The sequence below is a fragment of the Diadema setosum genome, chromosome 13 (assembly GCF_964275005.1).
Source record: "Diadema setosum chromosome 13, eeDiaSeto1, whole genome shotgun sequence".
Taxonomy (NCBI): Eukaryota; Metazoa; Echinodermata; class Echinoidea; order Diadematoida; family Diadematidae; genus Diadema; species Diadema setosum.
The window spans coordinates 808,453-827,500 of NC_092697.1; the positions used below are offsets into that span (position 1 = coordinate 808,453).

Below are 19,048 nucleotides of genomic sequence, written 5' to 3' on the forward strand. Positions count from 1 at the left end.
CAATACTTTCATGCGGTATTACGCCAAAATCACAGCACAGAATAAACATTCATACAGCGAATGTGAGTCTATACATCTTGTTGTTGCATCGCCACCATCGATTACATCAGGAAAACGCCCACCTTAGTGATCTGTCTCGGGGGTCTGTGGGTTAAGTTACGAGTTCGATTGAACCTTTCTTCATATAATAGTTTTGATTTCATTTCTGCCTGCAAGACAGACAAAGAAAAAGAAATGGTTATGATAAACAAGAAAACTCATTTCCACGTAATGGTTATGATAAACAAGAAAACTCATTTCCACGTAATGGTTATCCGTATACATGGTAAAAATGGGAATTGAATACCATTATACTTTTAATTTTTAGTTTTCAGTCTTTTATGCAGCTCAGCCATAGGTTTTTCTTGAGTGAGTTTAAAACACAGTTGCGAACTATGAAACTACACAAATGGAATTATACATAGAAAATAAACTATAGGTAACGATATAAAATGAAAAAGATTCATTTGTTAAGACATACCATAAAACAAAAAAGCGTGTGCAAAAAAAAAAAAAAAAGTGGACGAAGAAAATAAATACAAATTTTCATAAAACATAATAATATACAAATCGTATCTATAGATCATACAAGTGATCACGTTTTTTTTTTTTTCTGATAACATACAAATACTGTCTGAATGTGAACAGACTGTTTACGGTACATCTCCGTTCTAGCCTACCATCTTAGCAATCATCGTAAGCAGCAAGTATGTTTTCCCTCCATGGTCCTCCTGTATCATTCACCCTTTCTATCTTTTTATGTTTTCTCCAAGTCCCCTTGCAGCAGCAGTGTAACGCCGTCACTACCAATGGCCCGTCGTTCAGACCCATTACCACTTCTCCCCCGTCGAATATCACTCAAGACCCAGACTTCATCTTCGGGATCGTAGCCGCAATCGTCATCCTATTTCTTGCTTTGGGCATCATCGTCGTCGGTATCAATCTGTGGCAGAGAACGTAAGCTCGATGTCAGCTACATTGTAAACTGATCACCAGAGTGCGTGGATGAATTCATTCGTATTGTTGTAGAGGACGATTTTTTGTCCTGCTGCGATTGTTAACAAGCATTTTGGTAATATTATCTCGACAATTAAAACCTGTAAGATCTAGATAATGAGTAACTAAATGATGAAAACATAAAATAAAGGAATGAATACCAGATTGAAAGTTCAAAAGAACAAACAAACGAATCAATCAATAGCAACTGGTCAATATCATCAACCAAAGTCATGATTTATGAAATAATAATGTTTTGCGCAAACTATAGAAAGAGTTGTGAGTTAGTGGCATCATCATCTCAGCTAATTTGAATAATGTGGTTGCGACCTTGACTGACTCACTATAGTCAGTCAAATGTGAGAAACTTTGAAACTGCCAGACTTTCCTTGGTTTTTTTTTTTTTTTTTTTGGTAAGTTAAATGAAACCTCAATCACCTGTTCGTCTATTTTTTTTTTCTATTTGTCATGAATAAGTATTTATGAAACTAAAGTGTAACATGTTCAGCCCATGTGGGAGCAGAAAGTTTCGAGGCTTTGCGGACTGACTACGGCGCTGGAGAGGAGGAATAAAGTTCAGTTGTTGTTACTCCAAGAAAGTTTGGTGGTGATCCGTTTTGTGTCACTGATGATAATATTTATGTGTGACGTGTTGTTGAGTTGCCACCATCTTTTCTCCCCTCCATAACATATTCATCAAATTCGATTTCCACGTGTTGTGGAATGATAACACTTAACTGTGATTTCATTCTGATCTGACATTTAGGAGGAAAAAGAGACACCAGATTGCTGGGAACGAAGAAAGAGGGATGACCGAACTCGAGCTGGTTAGAGCGGGGGAGCTGCAGAATGGAAATTCTATCACGCACTCCAATGGTATGATTTTATACCAAGATTTATACAGACAAGCTTGATTACAGACCGAGAAATGTACAATAAAAGGCAGAAAAGTGGAAAGAAAGAACAAAAATGAAGAAAAAGATTGGTAATGGTTGATGGCCGCATGCAGGAGTTTTTTCAATAGGGACAAGAATATATTATCGTGTTCAATTCATTTGGGCGAAACGCTCAAGCAATGTCAAGGGATGGTCGCAGGAGCGCACTGATAGAACGTTGGGGGGTGGGAGCTGTGTGTGTGTGAGGAGGGTGAGAAAGAAAGATGTAAATACAGACATGTATATATGATTACACTTCCATTTTTTCCATTAGGTCGTGTTGACCACGTTCCAAAGGACAAGGATTCGAGACTTAGCTACTACACCCGGTATGAATCTGTGAAAATTCGCGACTCTCCGTCGGGCATACCAGTGGACGAGTTCCCAAACTTTGTTCATCTCAACAGACAGTCATTGGAACTCATTGATGAATTCGAGGTAACTATTCTATATTCTTTATAAAAAAACAAAATTACACAATGAACAGGAAATGGACTAAGAATCATGTTTTCTGAGAAGGAGAAGGGAGTGTTTATCATCAACAGCAGTTGTCGGAAAAGCAATTCAACCGCATACTTGAAATCGCTCTATTTTGTAGTTCTTTCCTTGTGTTATATACTGTCTTTCTTTAAGGACACATAATCGTCTGGTATGACTTGTTATTTCTTAAAATTATATTTCTCATTTGCAAGGAGGTCATAGGGCTAATGATGAATTAAGAAAAAAAATACAGTGTTCAAATTTACTTTGAAATACAATCAAATAGAACAGGGAAAGATTCATTGTGCATCCGAATAATGATGTCGGGCCATCAGTTGGTAAGGCAATACTTTCATCGCTTTCTCTAAAGTGCACATCACGTAAATGTGACCGATTAAACTGATTCTAAGAAATATGTTAACCTTCCAAATTCCACTATTTTTTCTTCATGTTCGTCCAATTTCCACGGACGTTGATCAGTCTTCTTTTTCACTTTCCTCTAATTGTCAAAGTCAACATAGATACAAGAATAGAGTTTCCTTAAACAACCTTGTTTTCAAATGCCTGGGACGCGATAAAGAAGGGAACTGTAGACTAGCTTGCTTCATGGAATCCTGTCCTTTCTACCCGAACCCATTTAAGTAGTAACCCTTTGTGTGTTTGGAGCCGACTGGCACAGAAAACTCCTTAAAACGTTTTACAAATTGTATGTCCAAAATCTCTGGCATAAAAAGAGTTAATGATACTTTGATACCAAGTATCTCTTACGTAAAATATTTAATCAGGAGGATTTATACATGTGTGGTTGCTAGCTGAGAAGTACCCGGATGCCATGAGCTGTGCAGTCGTAGACTAAAGTCGGACGTAAAGGTAAAAGAGTGAAATTGTCATTTACCGCAAAACCAAATAGCGTAGTTCCCCTAGGTGTCACGCTTCCACCGAGAAACACATACAGTTTGACCTCTCCTATAGCCGGCCTCCCTTTATCCAGATCTCTCTATCCGGATGTGATCTCGGCGTTATTTTTTTTTTTTTAATCTAATAATTAATTATTTTTTTAAAAGGCTCACTATGGTTTCAGTATCCAAAAAGAGTTCGGGTTTTGTGAATCTACGGCGAAACCGACGTGGTTCCTTACCTCAAATAAATGTCAATAAAAGCGTGTCAAGCTCCAAACGTTTAGTTCAGATCTTTAAAAGTGCTATCCGTATTCTCTTCTATTATTAAGCATCTTCCTGGTGTGAACGTGGAGCGCCAGTCATACGCGAAGGAAGAAGCCAACAAGCCGAAGAACAGATACAGGAATATTTTGCCTTGTAAGTCTACAGTGAAGCTCGTTGTCTCCTTGCATTTTGCTTACTGGTCGGACAGTAAAAATAAATGAACGCAAGAAATATCTGATTGTTCAGATTGTGTAGAAGACTCTTTCACTTCATTCTAATTGCTTTCAGGCACTTTTTCTCTCGCCTGAGTCTTTCTCTTCTCAGTGAATGGAGGCCTGTCGTTTCTCCGTGTTTCTATTTTCAAAGAATATATCCTTTGTGTTCATATTGGCAAATGAACAGTAGATGAATGACGAAAGAGCAATTTCAGATGATAGCTACTAGAAGTTAGGGGGGAAAGGATTAACAAGCGTAACAGTATAATGTGCATTAACTTTCTGACAGTTTTAATGACTAAGATGTATCAGTAGTGTATTGTTCGAGTTTTTAGTGTCGTTGTTATTGTTATTACTGTCGTCACTTTTATTATTAGTGGTAGGCAATACATAGTTGTAGTAGTAATATTCAGTAGTAGTAGTAGTAGTAGTAGTAGTAGTAGTAGTAGTAGTAGTAGTAGTAGTAGTAGTAGTACAATGTAGTAGTAAAATAAGCTATTCTATTCCTAATTATTGCCTCCATTTCATCAAAGGCACAATATACGCAATATTGTGACGTCATTTTGTCGCTTTTATGGTCCCATTTACAGATAATAACACTCGGGTAGTCCTTGAAAAAATTGATGGTGATCCCTACTCAGATTACATCAACGCATCGTACATTGATGTAAGTTTTGTTGTTGTTGTTTCTTCTCCGTTTCTCTATCTACCTACAGACCTATTTCTCCCTCTATCAATCTCTTTCTTGCCCTGTCTATCTCCTTCTCTCCCTTAGTTTATTTCTCTTTCTCTCCCTATACATCTCTTTCTCAATCTATCATTCTCTCCCTTTATATTTGTGTCTCTTTCCTGTCTATCTCTCTCTGTCCATCTCTTTCTCACCCTCTCTATCTGTTTCTCTACCTTCATATCTCCTTTTCTACCTATACATCTCTTTCTCTCCCTTTCTATCTCTTTCTCTACCTATCTATATCTTTCTCTACCTATATATCTACTTCTCTCCCTATCTGTCTCTTTCTCTACCTATCTATCTCTTTCTCTCCCTTTCTATCTCTTTCTCTAACTATCTATATCTTTTTCTACCTATATATCTACTTCTCTCCCTATCTGTCTCTTTTTCTACCTATCTATCTCTTTCTCTCCCTTTCTATTTCTTTCTCTACCTATATATCTACTTCTCTCCCTATCTGTCTCTTTCTCTACCTATCTATCTCTTTCTCTCCCTTTCTATCTCTTTCTCTACCTATCTATATCTTTCTCTACCTATATATCTACTTCTCTCCCTATCTGTCTCTTTTTCTACCTATCTATCTCTTTCTCTCCCTTTCTATTTCTTTCCCTACCTATATATCTATTTCTCTCCCTATCTGTCTCTTTCTCTACCTATATATCTCTTTCTCTCCCTGTCTATCTCTTTCTCTATCTCATCTCTCCATATCTGTCTCTTTCTCTCCCCATCTACCCGTTCCTCTGTCTATCTATCTCTTTCTGTCTCTATCAGTCTCTTTCTTTCATCTATCTACCTCTTTTTCTTTCCTTCTATTTACCTCTCTATCTATCTGTTTATTGTCTCTCTATCTCTTTCTCTCTATATGTAACTCCTTTTTTGTCTATTTGTCTACCTATATGGGTACGTAAGTAGATAGCCATCTGCCCCTCTGCTTATCACTCTCGTGCTCTTCATCTTTTTTCCTACCTCTATGTTTATTTCTCTCTCTCCCTCTATTTCTCGGTCCCTCTGTCTGTCTGGCTTTATGTATGTAATATGTATGTATGTCTCTGTCTATGTCTCTCTCTCTTTTAGTGCCTCGCGATATCGCATTTTTTTTTTCTTCCATGCCGTGGGTAACTATTTGGAGATTACGTGTTTTAATTCCACAAATTTGGCAGTAATCAGTTATGCAAATGTGAGGACATTATTATCATTTCTACACAGTGCCATTGCTTTTATTCTTTTAAAGAAAATTTTTTCCATTCGTATGATAAGTGAATGTCTGTAATTAAAAAAAAATATGAGGGACTACTTTCAAATATTTTGATATTTTGATCACACAAGTGCGTGCGTGTGTGTGTGTGGTGTGTGTGTGTGTGTGTGTGTGTGTAAAATGCATTTGAAAAAGGTGCACTTTTCCTATATTTCTTAACACACATGTGACATTTGTCAATATTATGATATTTGAATATTTTGGAGACAGCAATGTCTGTGTCCTGTTCTGCCCTTAATTGACGTCATATTTTCTGTTATTCTTCTATACTTCAGAGTTTTGATCGTGAAAAGGCATATATTTGCACACAAGGTAAGCTCTCCCCTTAAAGTACTGTTATTTTTCCACATGATATATAAGCGGCAGTATGAATTTAGTTCCCTTTCCAGTTGTCCTAAAAGTCATGAAATGATTAGAAGAACATCTTTATTTTGTAAGCTGTCACAACAAACTATTTGTATAAGCCTTGGGATACTGTTAGTTTCGATGTAAGAACTATTGTATATGGTGCCGGTAAATTAGGTAACTGGTATAGTAGTAAGGGTAACCTGAACTGTATTCGTAACTTTATACTGATTATGTGCGGTGACTTTCTGTTTGTCCTTGTTTTGCGATCCTTTGAAGAGAATGGCACTTATATATATAATTAAAAAACAACACATGATTGCAATGAGACACTTAGATCAATTTGTAGTCATTTTAATGTTAAAGCTTTAAGATTGTTAGATGAAAATTCTATGATTGTGTTTCATGGTTTTTTGTGAAGGCCAGATGCTTTACAGTAAAGTCATGTCTTCACCCTCTTTACCTAATGCTTGATGTTTTAGAATTTGATTTACTCCTAATTTCCCTTACTACAGGTCCAAAGAACAACACGATTAGTGATTTCTGGCGAATGGTTTGGCAAGAGAAGATACGAGTTATTGCCATGGTAACCAACTTGGAGGAAGGATTAAAGGTGAGTTCATCTTTACGATGGTTTCATTATTTTGCAATGAAATGAAAAAAAACAACAACATAATAATGTGATAATGACAAAATTACAAATTTGGCTTCGAAAGGGTAGAGGATGCAGACCACATTTCTTATTTATTGACCACACCTCATCTGAATAGAAGATGTTGTTCCCGTCCATTTTACTATTTCGTGTATACATTTCTGGAATTTTCAATTCCTTTACTTCTTGAAGTACAAAGATTTCCTATTCAAACTTCGCTTGATATTGCTGCAACTTGAAGGTGCAGTTGAATGGATCTGCCCTTTAAGTTTGTTGTCAGACCACAGCAACTGACCGTGCAACCATAATCACTCAATCTTACCGTCATGACTCATTTTTTTTTTTTGATAGGTATCGGAACATAGACCATAAAGAAATGATTGCAGCAAAGACCATTAGCGATCCCCCTCAGCTGATAGTATTTGTTCCAGTCCTTTCTTTTATTACATGCTTCGCCCCAATCCTTGTCAAAAGACTATCTAGATGTAACTGCACTTTTTACGACCAGATTCGGAGATTATACAGAGTGGAATGTACTTATGCTGTTAGAAGTGAAGCTCTTGTTGATTATGAGTGTTTACCATGTCCAGCTTTTTAATTTGCTTCTGATTTGACAGAAAAAGTGTGAATGCTACTGGCCGTCTGGAGACAAGGTTGGGAAATACGGTGACGTCACGGTGTCTGCCAGACATACAGAGGAGAGGGAGTTTGGCTTCGTCAGGAAATTCGTTGTTAAAAAGGTTTTTAGTGCACTCGTTGTCATTATTATAATATCATAACATATCATTCTCTTTTTCCTTCGAGTGTTTGTCCTTTTTCACACTCGTACACTCACACACTCCTACGTGGGATCTTGTGGTAGACAAGACAGCTTACCGTGACAGCTTTAATTTCTTTTCCAACCCTACTTTTAAAATCACTGTAAAAGTAATAATAGTCTTGAAACTACAGGACTACGAACTACTTAAGGTAAAAAAAAATATATATATATATTATTCACTTAGTTCCTATGCTTCTTTGTCAGGCTATAATTTATGGGGAACTATTACAAATTTCTATGTCAATTTCCTCGAAGTTAATTTTTCTTTTATGAAAAAAATACCAAGTTTATTTCGATTTTCAAAACCATAAAAGATCATGTGAGATCTGTTGTCGAACCTTTGAATCTAACCTCATGCTGAATACATAGCACCTCATTATATTCTTTTATCTTCAGTCTTTCAGTTATATCTTGGCATTCGTTCTTTCTTTTCTTACTCCTTTCATTCATTTATTCATCCATGTGTAGAGTGAAGAATCTAGGGGCTTAATTCACTTCCAGTTTACCAAATGGCCAGACAAATCCGTTCCCAAACAGACGTCACTGTTGCTACGATACCTCCAGGAGGTTAAAGCCGAGTACGCTACGGACGATTCGGCGCCGCTCCTCGTCCACTGCAGGTGAGCACGGAGAGCGGCTACACTTAATACCCCATCCTCTGAAGGCATCAGCAGCGGTGTTTCGAAAGATGCTGATAGTTTAAATGCAATGTCTGTTGTCGCATTGATGGTAGTTATTACTGTGCGTGTTCTTGGGGCAAGCATGTGCCTTTGTGTGTGTATACGTGGATGTATTTTGATGTGTGTATGGGTGTGAATATGTTGGTGTGGGGTGTGGAACGTGGGTGTGGGGTATTTCTAGCGATCCCCTCTGAGAGCGACTCTATACCTTATATCCTGTAGATGTCGACAAAAATTAAGATCTATCATCCTAATAAGTTTCATTACCCTCCAGATGAACAGATCTCCTATCCAGTATACAGAAACTTGCAACAAGGGATCTTGCTTCTAAATTTATGGGAGAATCACTAATAGGCAATTAATGAATATCAATTGTTCGTCAATTTTCAACAGAATATTTTTTTTTTCAGATTCCCCCAGGCATTCTTATACCAGCTTCGATAAAGATATCAAACTTACGCGACAACATGCTACATTAAATTACCTAGGGTGAGGCATTTTTGTGCGAATGATAGCTGCTTGTACACTCCAGTTATTTGTTGTCATCTCTATGGAATGTCCTCCACCCACACAGTGCCGGCATCGGACGTACGGGTGTCGTCATCACACTCGACAGCGTCGTCGAGCAAGCGAAAAAGACTGGGAAGGTGAACATCCACGGCTTCGTGCAGGCGATCAGAGAGTCGAGACAGAACATGGTCCAGACAGACGTAAGTTTCCTTCCAAACTGATCACGTGATCTCTCTCTCTCCCTCCAAAGCAGACTAGAGTTTCATTTTGTGTTCCCTTATACCTCCATACCACGCAAAGCAGTGAAAGAAAGTAGGATCGGTTTCACCTCAAAAAATTATACGGATGCGTGAATGGTTTCTATCTCTGCTGTATTGAGTTGTGATTTGTTCTCGCAGCCCGAATCCACGCAGCACAGTGAATGTTATTTCAGCGACTTAAAAGATGCTTCAATATTTAGCGTTCATCTCGCTGAATATAAGAAAAATGCTATCAAATTAAGTTCTAAGTACAAGGGTATACAGCCGCGACAGTGAGTAAGTATCAGTGGTACGTGATGAAGACTTCAATTAATGGAATTCATCTTTCAAGTATAAACGTCTTGTCTTAATCTGCATCACTTTATTGGACAAGAAAATGCATAAAAACCCGATGGTAGCAAATGTTACACACACGCGCGCGCGCACACACACACGCACACACATATAAACATTACTTGTTTCTTCTGGAAGGGATCGAGTGGCCAGGGTAAAGTCAAATGTTGAGATCTCATAGAATAACTACGCATTTGATGTCTAAACTTGTTGATGAATGCAAACGATAGTGTTGACACGTCTTACTCTCTGTTGAATTCATGTTGGGTTGTGGAAGTTGCAGGAGATGAATTATGTTCACCTATCTCATCAATAGCATCTATCTTTCTTCCTCGCACTTCTGGTCATACCATGGTAGGAGCAATACGTGTTCGTTCACGAGGCCGTCCTCGAGATGCTCTTATTCGTCGACACCGTCATCCCCATCGACCGGTTCTCGGAGCGACTGAAAGAGTTAAGGGAAAGCCAGTCGGGCAGCAGAGTAACACTCTTGGACAAAGAATTTTCGGTAAGTTTCTTAATGTACATCAGTCTGAATGATAGTCTATGATCTCTAGAATTTGGTAGATTTGTCATTGTCAAAAGCTGCTGCATATCTACAACAACAAGAAAAATGTAACACTCATATAGATGTAGACGAAATCCCACAATTTTAAAAACACGAGCCAAAACAATTAAATTAAAACACAAAACAAAAACCAGCCTATAACATGCAATTTAAAAATATGCATTTCCCTATGAGTAGAAATGCATTATGAGTTAAATCTGACCAAGTAACTCTTTCTTAGCAGATTTAACTTTAGACTCCCTTTTTAATGCAAACCTCCTTTAAAGCTGTGCAGATCAAAACTGCTATTATTTTCAAATTGAGTGTAATCCTAACTGCCCCAGAAAAAAAAAAGAGATAAAGGGAGATGATAAAACTCACAATTCTTGATTAATTTTACCTACTCCAGACACTCTTGAAGCTGTGTCCCGACCCGGCCGCCCTGGCCACACGAACAGGCAGCAGACACGAGAACACGCTGAAAAACAGAGACGCCTGCATCTTACCGAGTAAGTCGCTGCTCGGTGGGGAGAAAAATCTAGCGGGGATTAAAATATCGATCATTTTTCTATTGCGAGATCCCAAAAGGAATGCTTCTGCGAGCACCATGCTAAAGAAAATTCGAGGGTCTATGAGGATCTTAGAGTCCCATTGAAAACTTTGCATTCATCAGCAAGAAATATGCCCTGCCAAAAAGGTCACAGTGGCCCACAGTGTGTTCACAGTCAAGGACAGTGTGTTCACACAGACAACTCTGTAAACACACTATGTCAAACACTGGACCATCTTTGAACAGTGTGTTCATGGGCGACTCTGTCAACACACTGTGTTGAACCCTGTACCATCTATAAACAGTGTGTTCATAGCCGACTCTGTGAACACACTGTGTCGAACCCTGGATCATCTGTTTACACAGTGTGTTCACAGAGTTAAATATGACGATTGTGTACACACTGTGAACGCACTGAACACAAAGTGGAACACTGTGTTCACATTGATATCGTTACAACACAGTGTCTCACACTGTGTTCTTTCCAGCAGGGACAGTTGCTAGCGCCATGACTGAGACTGCGATCTTTCAATCTGCGCTTAATTCAATGGAATATTTGAACCATGTCAAAAAGTTCGAAATATTCCGCTTGATCATATTTTAAACATTCAGCCGATATGTATACTGTATCCCCTTTTCATGACATGTGCTAATCATGCAAATGACAAAAGAAAGTGACATGAAAGCTTTGTCTGTTAGCATTATTACATCCGTTAAGATAATGATTTATTATTCAATCTGATGACAGCTGTAAATGAGATAAATTAAATCACCTCAACCCTAATCAAGGGAATGCATATGATCACGAACACCACGTCTTTGTTGCTCGTAGCTTCAGAAAGAAATAATATTCAGTATCCCCAATTTGAGCCCTACTTTGATATTTAGATGTTAATCCAGTTGTTTTGTCATATTGTGTGCTTGGCAGTTGAAAGGAATCGAGCCATGTTGCAAACACGTGTCAACAGCGACACAGCTGCAGACTACATCAATGCAAGTTTCGTGAGAGTGAGTATATACCTTGGAATGATTGATTTTTATCGATATGTACCTTATTCTACATGATTTAGTCTTATTCGTTTCTCTGACACATATTACATTTGTTACTTACAATTGCCGTTTGTCAAATCACACTTTCCTGACTTTGAAATTCAGCATCTAACCTTGAACTTGTACTCGTGCGAGGGGAAGAAAGTTGGTGTTTTCTTTCCAATCTTCTTTGATCAGATGATTGTATCACACACCTTAAAAAGCCTTACTTCATAAACAGTCTAAACAGTTTGTGTTACATCATGTTACTTGAACGGAATCATGTTGTATGTATATTTGGAGGAGCGTGTGTGATTGTGTGTGCATTCATTCATGCATGTATGCAGGGCTTAACATCAGCGGTGTTCCGGTGCCACTAAAAACTGATGTTGGGCCACCAAATTCTCACCAAGGCTATCTTTCTGTGGCCCGATCGGGCACTTAAGATTCAAAATTCATTGTTATGCTTCTGTTTATTTATTGCCAATACATTGCTATTTCGGGCCACCAAAGTTTCAGATTAAAAGATTTAGTGGCCCGCGAACAGGCCATCAGAAAAAAGGAGTTAGTGTCAAGTCCTTGTGTATGTTTGCAGACCCTATGTATGCATGTCTAATTATGGGTGTACATGTGCATGTATGTATGTATATGTATGTATGTATGTATGTGAGAATATATGAATGTGTGTTTATTATGTTTATATGTTTCTTATTGTGAATGCCGAAAATGGCGTCAAAGTAACATTTTCCTTTTGACTGTCTGCCAGTCCGGTGACGAGCACCCTTTCATCTTGACCCAGATGCCTCTTCCGGACACCGTGGTCGACTTCTGGTCCCTAATCTATGACTACAAGCCGACTAGGATCGTCATGCTGAACGAGTTCGAAAGGGAAGACCCGGTAAGCCATGACTGGCTTGGATATATATATATATAGCGGAGGTTTTCCCCTTTTCTTGAAATATGCTCAATATAAATTTCATGTCATGAAAATATCACTTATGATAATTGCAATTTTAACGCAATTTTAACGCCTCGAAAACTGTTGAGGTTAAACTAGAATTCCCAGAACAGGTGCGGACGTGCACTGCAATACACTGTTGTTTATTTGAGACAAAATTGGTACAATATAACATCGATTCGAAATTAGTGTCCATATCTCAGAAATTAAGTTACGTAGGTAGAAACAATTTAGTGCTCCTGAGAATGATGCTTCTGATGTGGTCGCGGCTAAATAGATAGCACAAGGAGATAACATAACTAATGGTTTTACTCTACTATAAGGTCGGTCATGCAGCATCATGTGTATGTAGGTTTAGGTGTGTGTGGGTCCAATTAAAGCCGATTACAAAGATCCCGCGCAAACTGTCGCAGACTCGTCAGAACTGACACATCCGTTGTTTGAGTCGTTTGAACAAGACTTTTGCACACATGTCTTTCATCATCATTTGCAATAGGCGTGTTATAGGTGTGTATACGTAATATAGCTAACCTAGAAACATGCTTTATTAGGTAGAGCACAACTTTATGAGTTCGCTATGACTAATCGTTCTTGATTTCTTGTGTGTGTTTTTGTTTGTTTATTCATGTTTGTTGTTCTTTCTTGCTTGTTTGTTTACATTCAATCTGATATCGTACTCCCCTCAGACATGTGCCCAGTACTGGCCTGATGGTGGGTCGACCCAGTACGGACCCTTCACCGTATCCACAACGTCTACAGAGAAAGACAAGGGATTGATCGTTCGGACGCTACAGGTGCAGCTAACCGGCACGCAGGTTGGTGTTCCCCTGTTAGCCCCATCCAAATCAAGTGCGAGTGATTAAATGTATATATATATATATATATATATATATATATATATATATAGTTTTTAGTTCTGTAATTATTGTCTCGTGAGGTTTGTCAAATGTATTGACTTGACAAAGCCCTATGGGCGAAAATTCGTCAAATTTACGTCTCCAACGGAGTTTATATTGACCTACTGTTGTGAATCTATACTTTCTCAGGACTCCGAGCAGAAACTATTTATTGCTGTTATTTATATATATATATAATATATATATATGTATGTGTATGTATACATATATATATGTGTGTATGTATGTATGTATATATATATATATATATATATATATATATATATATATATATATATATATATATTGATCAAGTGAAAGTTTAACTTCACCTTCCATCTTCCATCTTCCATTCTTCTGTTGGGCTAGTTTCATCAAACACTGTTCAATAATTTCAACTTACAGAAAGAGTAGATACCACAGTGGCAGTCAGAAAGTAGTCACTGAAATCTGTCTATAGTGGCAGCCGTATCAACTGCGATCCTAAAGTTACAATAGTCAATATTCTCGATCATATCCAGAGATTGGTCAGTTTTGAAAACAGTATGCTATCTATAGCCTCATGTACAATCGTTTATTTTATTGCTCAGAACGTGCGCGTGGTCCGTCAGTACCAGTTCCTCGGCTGGCCCGGGGATGACAGCCGATTCGACGACCAAAACAAGAGTCTACTCCTTGACCTCATAGAGGCGGTTTACTCATCGGCGTCAGGCGTCGAGCCATATTCCAAAGTGCTCGTCCACTGCATGTAAGCCAAGTCTAGTACATTGTCTCACAATATGCATGAATATAAGGAAGCCCGTCTTTTAAAGTCTGATCTATGTTACTTCATTGTTCAACGACGGGAAGGCACCTTGACAGAATGCGTATGTAGCAATGGATTATACACCAAGACATTAGCGGTTTGTAGTCCACCACTCTAACATCAGTGACAATTGTCTGAGTTTTTAGTTCTGTAATTATTGTCTCGTGAGGTTTTTTGTAATTCAAGATGATTTCATACGTGAACCAGACACTTTTGGTAAGAGTTTTAGGTATTGAAGTATATGGCTAATCCTTCGAAAATGAACAAATGAAGTTTGGAAATTAACGCATTGAAACAAAAACCTCATTGATATAATAATGCTCGAAGGAAGAAGGAAAATTCGCCATAACAGTCATAATTTGTTATGTTTTTCAAAAGACAGTAAGAGTAGGGCTGCATTAATGAATTTTTGAGAGGTCTTGTGGTAAGATGCGTCTTGTCTACCGTTTGTTCGTATCCGTGGTGACAGGAATGGGGCGGGTCGCAGCGGAGTGTTTTGCGCGGTCAGAATGTGTCTGGACCAGATGACCCAAGAAGGTACAGTGGACGTCTTCCAGGCGGTCAAAGCACTTCGAGCTGACCGGATGAGAATGGTCACCTCAGTGGTAAGTTGTGAGATCCACTGTGTTCTTTGTTTTTGGTTTTCATGAAGTAAATAACTTAAACACATCGTGTTAATGTTACACACCTTAGATGGTAACAAAGAAAATAATAGAACAGGTGTACACGCCAGTAGAGATTAGAAGATATTGGGTGGGAAGCTTATATGAAATAAATGATGACGGTTCCAACAGTAATTATTGAAGAATGCTTGGAGAATGCGGATGTGAGAGATGCCATATGATGGCTGAAAATATAATATAGGATAACACACAGGACGTGGCAGATATATTACCTCGGATTGCTTGTCTGGTAGTGCAGAATCACATTATTTCCCCCAAAGCATTTATTAACACGGAGGTATAATCTATACAGTAACATCAATATGTGGGAACAATGTAGAGATCGTACAACTGCCTTTCCACGCTGCACACATTAAAACCATTGGTTTGGTTAAATATTCTCATATCTCCATATTCTGGTGTAAGCTCAGTGACAATTAAAGTCCAAGCTTAATGGATTACACTTCTGCACGATACGTAAGGAACTGCTATAAGTTTCACAAAATCCTGAAATGAAATGTTTGGAAGGCATGCATTCGGGTGTCCCTCACTCACTTTGGCTAGTTAAAAAGCTTGTCTCCGGAGGATATAGGAGGCTGATCCCAACATTTACATTAATTCATGTCCTTCAGGAGGAATATATCTTTTGCTACGAAGTCCTCGAGGAATACATCAAACGTAAGGACACTGACGAAGAAGATGACCATTCGGATGACGACGTCGAAGCCACGACTGAAAGCCACGATGTTGATAAAGACGAGGATAAGAGCGAATTGATTGACAAGGTCGACGAGAACGAAGCCATAGACCTTGACGAGGGAATCGAAAACTTAGCCTTCGTTGGAGACGACTGAAGTTGATATCCCTTCATTGTCTTTGTCTAGTATTCCTATAGATACAGCCATAGAGCCTTCATCAGACTTCTCTTTCAAGGAGGAAGGTAATTAGAATTACACGGTTTAAAAAAAAAATACAGTAATTACAGGGTTTTACTCAATCATGCTTCACAATTGAATGTCCTCTATTATTCCAATTAATAATCAGTTTGTATACAACATGATGTACGTTTTTAGCGTTGGCCTCAACAGGGTTTAAAAAAAAAAAAAAAAAACTTTTTGGCTGCAAAATCAGCAGTGAGGAGCTTCCTACTTTTTCCCCTAGTGAACAGCGATATCATCTTTTAATTTCTTATGTTTGCATTGCGCAGTGTGATATCATTTTACTCTATTTTTCTCTAAGGATACTTTTCATACTTTTATTCGTACTCTGAGGCCGATTCGATGTTGTGTATAGAATATAATCACATGACCAAAGATGAAAGATTCTTAATTGTCTTATATTCAGGAATCGCAACTTCTGCAGTTCAAATGTAATGATCTACAATATTCACAATGTCCCAGATTCCATTTAAATGACCACATCTACGTTATTGTTATAAAGAAATTAGCACAATACCGCCTAGTTAGAGCACGGAATATATTACGCAATGTGTGTGTCAACTTCAATGTCTGTTGGCAGGCATATATTAATGTTCTTCCGCACATGCATGCTTTGTTTTACCGATCATGCCCTTACAATGTCTGCCTTGATTTATTAAAATGGCAAAGGAGAAATGAACTACTTCCACTCCGTAGACTGAAGTATTGTAATCTGAGTTCTCATCTAAGTTACTGAAACCACCACTGCGAACTGAATCCACTAATAATGAGACACTAATATGAACCTGTAATGTTGTAGGATATAGAACTGAAATCGTATCACGCATGCTCAAGACCTACTCTGTAAAGAACATATCCCTCTTATATGTCTTATTGTTACCCACATGAGTGCTGCCTCTGCAGAACTGAAAAAGCATTCTCTATTTATTTCTTTGTTTGAGGTTTTTTCTAAAGTTTTATTGGAGTGTCTGATTACTTAGCGATTAGTCTAGGACATCCACATCTAGTATCTGATGAAAGGAGGTTTCCTGTGTTTGTATATGGCAGACTTATTAGATGCTTATTTAATTTGACCAGACGATAGTGCCTTACAATCAATATCATGTCTTGTCATTTGGGGCTGACATAATACAGGTACGTAGAAATAATTTCTGTTATGCCATTAGTATATTTTATATTCAAATTTGTCTTTGATACTCCATTATTTTATTGAATTTTCTTTTTGCAAATGTCTGATCGTATATTTGATACCAATTTATTTTTGTAATCGTTTGTATATACAAGCATAGGGATGTGATTACAGCTTCGGTTTAGTACACTCACAAAACGTCGGGTGAGAATGAGAAGGGCGTTATTTTATGCAAAGGTTCTGGATGTATATTTTGGAGGGTGATTATTTGGAGCAGGAAAGCGTGTATTCGATTTTAATTCAGCATGAAGTGATACTTGTGCCAGAAATATCATTGAAAATATTTCTAGAATTATATTCTTGAACTCATAACTATTATCTTGAAAATGACATGATATACAAAGATTTTTATTCGGTGTTTTTTTTTTTTTGTTTTTTTTTTGTTTTGTTTTTTTTGCAAATTTATGTTAAAGATGAACATATCCAGGTGATGGAATTTTGGAAATCATTTATATTGCTTCGTCATGTTCGCTTCTTGCTCATTTATTTCCTCATGGTGCAATTAATGAAATCGTAATTTTCCTACTTATATATTGCTTTATCATTTAATTTTACATAGCTTTATGCCACGATTTATATCACTGAAATCATATTTCCGTCATTTGCACTTTGGAGCTCCACAATGTTTGTGTGATGTTTGCACACCAGTTGAGGACAGGAAAGACGACAAACGCTGCTGCTGTATTCAGGAAACAGGAGTAATATTTCTGATACAGACAAGTTGGGTGTCTTCGTGAGTGTTGATGGTTGCCTTGGATACGACAGAAGACATTGTGTTGTAAAGTTTGTCTCTCAAGAGTATCAATTTAAATAATTCGAATTTGGCAAAAGTTTTCGCACACTATGTCATTATACGATTTGTTTGTTTCGTATTCATCTCCAAATGTGAATTATACTTTCTTCAAGTATCTTTTTTTTTTTTGCATGGTAATGTTGGCGACAGACAAGGCAGATCAAATAAGATATATCTTGGAAGTAACCTGGTTGCCTAGGTAACTGTAATGCAGACTTTTGAAGAACTATTCAACTTTATATGTTGATATTATACTGTAATGATGGAGGCGATTTAGTTTTATTAGTTACACTTGATTGGAGAATGTAAAGGGTTTTATAATGAATTACATTTGATTTTCTGAAAGGTGATTATACAATGGTGTAATATCTGGACATACTGGAACTATTCGACAAAAGGTCTTATGCGATACCGGTTAGGTTTAGAGGCGCTTAGATATCAGTTGATACACTTTAAATTTCTCCCACTTGATGGGAGAAATTTAGGGTCATAATACAAATTTTGTTCGCTTGGTTTGCTCTTGCTATAACGTCAGATTTATTTGTGACCCTTTTAGACAATGCAAAAATATCATTATCATAAACGCTACACTGCTTTGCACAAAGAGGTATCAGGGCAAAATATATTCATGACTTGAACTTGGCTACTCGTGGTCAGCGTTCTGAACGAAACCCAAGACGCAAGCGTAAACGAGATCACTGATCATGACGCGTTGTCGGGTGGTTGAAGAAAACCAGACAAAGAAAAACATTGACCTGTAGTACCACTTTGACATGAACTTGAAATAAAGATCATTATGACTATCTTTTTATATCATTTGGGTTTTAACCGGAATTACATAGTCTTCAAAGAACATAGAGCTCTGTGGATCGTTGCGATGCCAACTATATGGTTATCTTTACATCATTAAGTTGTTATGATTTTTAAGGAACACTGTGATAATTTATGTCAGTAGATAAAAGTCAGTAATCGAATATGTACGTAGACTTTTACCCCAGCCAAGTACCTATGTAGATGTCTGCATGTCAAAGTGCCCAGTGGATATCACGTGCGTGAATCAAACAACATACACAGATCAGCCATTTATCATCAAAAACAACTGCAAGACACAGTCATGACAGTGTCCATTTTGTATGTGTGTGTTTGTGATTAGTGATTTTACTCCAAATACAGGAGCCCGTCTGATTACAAAATTAACGAATGCATGAATGCTGAACTCCGTTTTCGACCATTATGATTTTATTTTGATATGACTTCTTCCTTTTGAA

General features: G+C 37.7%; 1 protein-coding gene across 1 annotated transcript; it reads left to right on the forward strand.

Annotated features, from left to right (window-relative positions):
* The first annotated feature begins 10 nt into the window (after positions 1–10).
* On the forward strand, positions 11–15,740 carry LOC140237042 (receptor-type tyrosine-protein phosphatase epsilon-like). Its single transcript, XM_072316982.1, has 19 exons — positions 11–62; positions 813–996; positions 1,802–1,911; positions 2,245–2,408; positions 3,679–3,766; positions 4,419–4,495; positions 6,089–6,125; positions 6,674–6,771; positions 7,428–7,550; positions 8,099–8,250; positions 8,885–9,020; positions 9,772–9,921; positions 10,370–10,469; positions 11,439–11,518; positions 12,306–12,437; positions 13,184–13,312; positions 13,984–14,141; positions 14,668–14,803; positions 15,493–15,740. The coding sequence occupies exons 1-19, from the start codon at positions 11–13 to the stop codon at positions 15,712–15,714; spliced, it is 2,328 nt and encodes a 775-aa protein (XP_072173083.1). The 3' UTR covers positions 15,715–15,740.
* The last annotated feature ends 3,308 nt before the right edge of the window (positions 15,741–19,048 follow it).